The sequence below is a fragment of the Trichechus manatus genome, unplaced genomic scaffold (genome assembly GCF_000243295.1).
Source record: "Trichechus manatus latirostris isolate Lorelei unplaced genomic scaffold, TriManLat1.0 scaffold00375, whole genome shotgun sequence".
In the NCBI taxonomy this organism is placed as follows: domain Eukaryota; kingdom Metazoa; phylum Chordata; class Mammalia; order Sirenia; family Trichechidae; genus Trichechus; species Trichechus manatus.
In genome coordinates this window covers 27768-33058 of record NW_004444311.1, presented here as the reverse complement: position 1 = coordinate 33058, position 5291 = coordinate 27768, and the positions used below count along the sequence as shown (strand labels likewise).

The 5291-nt window shown below is 40.0% G+C and overlaps 1 protein-coding gene across 1 annotated transcript; it reads left to right on the top strand.

The window, feature by feature from the left end:
• Window positions 1–211: 211 nt before the first annotated feature.
• LOC101361751 (signal recognition particle subunit SRP72-like) lies at window positions 212–3475 on the top strand. Its single transcript, XM_012559903.2, is given in 4 exon segments — window positions 212–1502; window positions 1505–1587; window positions 1589–1916; window positions 1919–3475. Coding segments are annotated over 4 exon segments (2091 nt in total). The 3' UTR covers window positions 2308–3475.
• Window positions 3476–5291: the final 1816 nt, after the last annotated feature.

Genomic DNA, 5291 nt, shown 5'->3' with positions numbered 1-5291 from the left:
TAAACAATATCTATGACTATTTTTGAGACATCCTACAATATGATTGGAAAGTGGAATAAAGTTGAATTAGTGATACCTAAAAGCCTATTCATTAATGTATCCATTGCCTTTTTTTTTACCCTGACAAACTTTTGATTAAAGAACATTGAAATCTTGGGTAATGTATAGATAAATTTGATAAGGACACAAGAGATCTACTTGAGGACAAGGAATGTTTCTTCAAGTAGGAATCTTCTCCAGAGATTTAAAGCTATTAAAATCTCTTGCAGAGGGGCGCCCGCGCCCCTCCTGCAAGACGGCGAGCGGCGCCACCGGGGGGGTTTCAGTACCTGCGCTCTGGAGTGAAATTACCCGTTATGGCCAAAACGGCGACTTCATGCGCGCTCTCAAGACAGTCAACAAGATACTGCAGATCAACAAGGATGACATAACAGCCCTGCACTGTAAAGTCGTATGCCTTATCCAGAATGGAAGTTTCCAGGAAGCCTTGAATGTCATCAATACTCATACCAAAGTGTTAGCCAATAACTCTGTTTCCTTGGAGAAGGCATATTGCGAATACAGGCTGAACAGAATTGAGAATGCCTTGAAGACCATAGAAGGCGCTAACCAGCAGACAGACAAACTAAAGCAGCTTTACGGACAAGTGTTGTACCAGTTGGAACGCTATGATGAATGCTTAGCTGTGTACAGAGATCTTGTCCGAAACTCCCAAGATGATTATGATGAGCAAAGAAAAACAAACCTTTCAGCAGTTGTTGCAGCTCAGAGCAATTGGGAAAAAGTGGTTCCAGAGAACTTGGGCCTCCAAGAAGGCACGCACTAATTGTGTTATAATGCTGCATGTGCACGGATAGGACAAGGCCAGCTGAACCAGGCAATGAAATTCCTACAAAAAGCTGAAGCTCTTTGCCGCCGTTCACTATCAGAAGACTCTGATGGCACGGAGGAAGACCCACAGGCAGAACTGGCCATCATCCATGGTCAGATGGCCTATATTCTGCAGCTTCAGGGTCGTACAGAGGAAGCTTCGCAACTTTACAATCAGATAATAAAACTCAAGCCAACAGATGTGGGATTGCTAGCTGTAATTGCCAATAACATCATTACCATTAACAAGGACCAAAATGTCTTTGACTCCAAGAAGAAGGTGAAATTAACCAACACAGAGGGAGTAGAGTTTAAGCTTTCCAAGAAACAACGGCAAGCTATAGAATTTAACAAAGCTTTACTTGCTATGTACACAAACCAGGCAGAGCAATGCCGCAAAATATCCTCCAGTTTGCAGTCCCAAAGTCCTGAGCATCTCCTGCCTGTGTTAATCCAAGCTGCCCAGCTCTGCCGTGAAAAACAGCACATAAAAACAATAGAGCTGCTTCAGGAATTTTCAGATCAGCATCCAGAAAATGCAGCTGAAATGAAGCTGGCCATGGCACAACTGAAAATTTCCCAAGGTAACATTTCCAAAGCCTGGCTAATATTGAGAAGCAGAGAGGAGTTAAAGCAAAACCAGGCATGGTGTCTGCATTAGTGACCATGTACAGCCACGAGGAAGATATCGATAGTGCCACTGAGGTCTTCACACAAAGCTATCCAGTGGTATCAAAACCATCAGCCCAAATCTTCTGCTCGTTTGTCTTTGCTAAAAGAAGCTGCGAACTTCAAACTCAAATACGGGCGGAAGAAGGAGGCAATTAGTGACCTAGAACAGCTACGGAAACAAAATCCAAAAGATATTCATACCCTGGCACAGCTTATTTCTGCTTACTCGCTTGTAGATCCTGAGAAAGCAAAAGCTCTTAGTAAACACTTGCCCTCATCCGATAGTATGTCTCTCAAAGTAGATGTTGAGGCTCTTGAAAATTCTTCTGGTGCTACGTACGTTCGGAAGAAGGGCGGAAAAGTTGCTGGAGATAAACAAAGGAGCGAGGCCAGGGAGATTTGAAAAAGAAGAAGAATTAAAAGAAGGGAAAACTGCCTAAGAATTATGACCCAAAAGTTACCCCAGATCCAGAAAGATGGCTACCAATGCGAGAACGTTCTTACTACAGAGGAAGGAAGAAGGGTAAAAAGAAGGATCAGATTGGAAAAGGGACCCAGGGAGCAACTGCAGGAGCGTCATCTGAATTGGATGCCAGTAAAACTGTGAGCAGCCCTCCCACCTCCCCAAGACCTGGCAGTGCAGCAACAGTATCTGCCTCTACAAGTAATATCATACCCCCACGACACCAGAAACCTGCAGGGGCTCCAGCAACAAAAAAGAAACAGCAACAGAGGAAGAAGAAAGGTGGAAAAGGTGGCTGGTGATTAGAACATTCTTGTTGCAGGCTATTTTAAAACTAGTCTCAGTGATGCTAGGAATATGATAAAGGTAACACAGCAAGAAGCACAGAACTGCTCCCTCCCTTACCCCTACATTTTCATAAAATTCCTTTCTTGTGCATCAAATAGGAAAACCATCTTCCTCAAACTCGATGCCTAGTCAGACTTGGCCTTCTTGTACCACCTAGCTTTGCACAGATTATGAGGGCTCGGACTCAGAATAATGAGCATTTAGCCACCTTGATATCTGTTGCATCCTTTATCTTTGTGTGCTGATCTGGTCTGTTTTCAGTTCGACAAACAAGGCATGTTATCAAAAGTTTTTCCAGGATTTACGTTTTCACCTAGAGTCTGAACATACTTGTTCCTGTTCATATTGCACATAAATTATGTCATAGGAGACTGAAAGTGGAATCTTCTGAGCATTCCAAATATCTGCTTGGGAATATCATGTAATAAAAGGGACCTTATTAATACACTGATGTTCTTCACTTCATTAAATGAGTAACCACAGGAAAACTGAAGTAAATGTCTTGACTATTCTGTCATGTGATACTGGAATACGGGATACTTTTCACTATATTTATATATATGTATAAATTGGGGCTCCTTTGCAAGCCCCTATCATCTTCAGATTATAATGACATTATACTGATTTAGCACCATTAAAGAACTCAAGGAATATCAGCATTGCAAGAAGTTGACTCTTAGACCCAGTGTTCTGAGGTCAGATTGGTTTGGACTGCCTCAATCAGAAATATTAATGGCCCCTATGAAGAGCATGAATACTGACTTCCTAAGCTGAGAGGAAATCAATACCAGAGTTCAGTACCACACATTATTAAGACCTAACAGGACCGTTTGACCGAATTAATACTTACATGGCTTCTCTTTCTAGTTATGAGTATGACCATTCATAAGCCTTCTCAGAGTAATGGATTATTTTATAGTCATCTTATGGTGTAAATGTTGTGCTTGTCTTTCCTTGCTTACAAGCCACTTTCTCATTGAACTGCTGCAGGACAAGAACATTGGGATGCCTACCCTTGTACTCATTTTATGCTATCCAAGATATCATTTAATTGAGATTTGTGAGTATTTCCTTGTGATCATATTACTCTGTCCTTGTTAATAAAGTAATGCTGTGTTTGACTCTGAAAAAAAAAAAATCTCTTGCAGAAAGATTGTGGTAGGAATAATAATTTAAATAAATAAAGTTGCCTTCAAGTGGATTCTGACTCATGGAGATCCCATACATGCAGAGTAGAACTGCCCCATAGGGTTTTCAAGGCTGTAAACTTTCAGAAGCAGATCTCCAAACCTTTCTTCTAAGATGCCTCTGAGTGGGTTTGAACCACCAACTTTCGATTAGTACTCAAGTGCTTAACCATTTGTACCATCCATGGACTCCTAGGAAAGATAATATGCCCATGAAATTAAGGAAACAAATCACTCTGGGAGCAGAAAGAGATAAAACCCAACAGGACTATTATCGCACTAAGTAGAAAAAGAGATGATGGCTTTGGGTCAAAGACTCATATAATCCACCTGGTGGGCAGACTTTACCCTGAGAATGTGACAGTGTTAGTAAATCTAGAATTTGTTTTTAATACTAGGAATTTAAGTCCGTTTGGGCACAGGGTGAAATGTGACAGACATCATCCTGAAGTGGGGGAAGACATCATATTATTTCAGATCTTGAAGAACTCCGGTGGTCTGGGCATCATTTCACACTCAAGATAGGTGGGATGGCCTGAACTGTAAGTCTGCCCAAGCACTTTATCTTGCATAATTTGTTGTAGTTTCAACTGAAACATCGATGTTCAAGAACATCAGAACATGAGCAACATTGTTTCAGCTAGCAAACATCTTAAGTTTGTTTGACTTTTAGCTGACTAGAACTTGGCTGTAGCATAAGAAGCTCAGTGACCCTTTGGCGAGAGGACTCACTCCAGAAGAATCTACTATCTGGGATAAACTCAACTCAAAGGGGACATCTGACTTCCCGTTCTATCACGGTGGGGCAAAACCCAGCAGGATTGTCTTTTGAGACATAACTCACCAACTATATATTCCTGGAGATAAATAGGAGAAGCTATATATAACTAGAAAATGGTTGCGATTGCTGAACTTTCAGACTCCTTGGGTGAGAGACATTATTCATACCCTGATCAGCAAATCAAAACATCTTAAACATACCAAACCATGGTTTTAACCTCACAGTCTTCATTGCATTTTCTCCAGTATTAAAAATAAATTTAATTTGACTTATTTTTTTTTCCTTTTCTTTTTTGCTGTCAAGCTCTCATAGGTACTAGTTGATTAGTGATTAACTGGTATATGAAAATGATTCTAAAGATAGACATGCAAATGATATGTTAATTTAAAAGGGTCAGAAATTTATTTATAGAAGTGATTGATGTGTAAGCACAGTATTTGTACTCGCTACTATAATTAGGAAGATAATATTTAATGTTTCCAAATTTCTTTACAATGTACTTAGAAACAAAGTAAGCAAAAAATAAAAATCAACCACTTTAATAGTGTAGAACTGGACACATGCAAACTGTTTCTTCTCTTCCAAGCATATATATATATATAAATATATATATAGTGATTCTACAAAAGGGCAATAACACTATTTTGTCGCTGTTTTTAAATATCTTATTCTAGCACATTGGGTAAAACCGTTCTTATCTATAATAGCAACCAGTGTGCATGTGCAATGTGGGAATCTCCCTAAATTGTTAAGATGCTTAAAGACATTGTGGTTTTTGCCTGGGATATTTTGAGAGACCTGATTTTTTTTTTCCTCTCTTTACTCTGCACTCTCTAACAGAAAGAACAAAATTTAGACGGACAAAGTTTCCATGGACACCCCACAGAGACAGGATTGTTGATGTTGTTATGTGCCGTTGAGTCAATTCTAACTCATAGCGACACTGTATGACAGTACAACTGCCCCATAG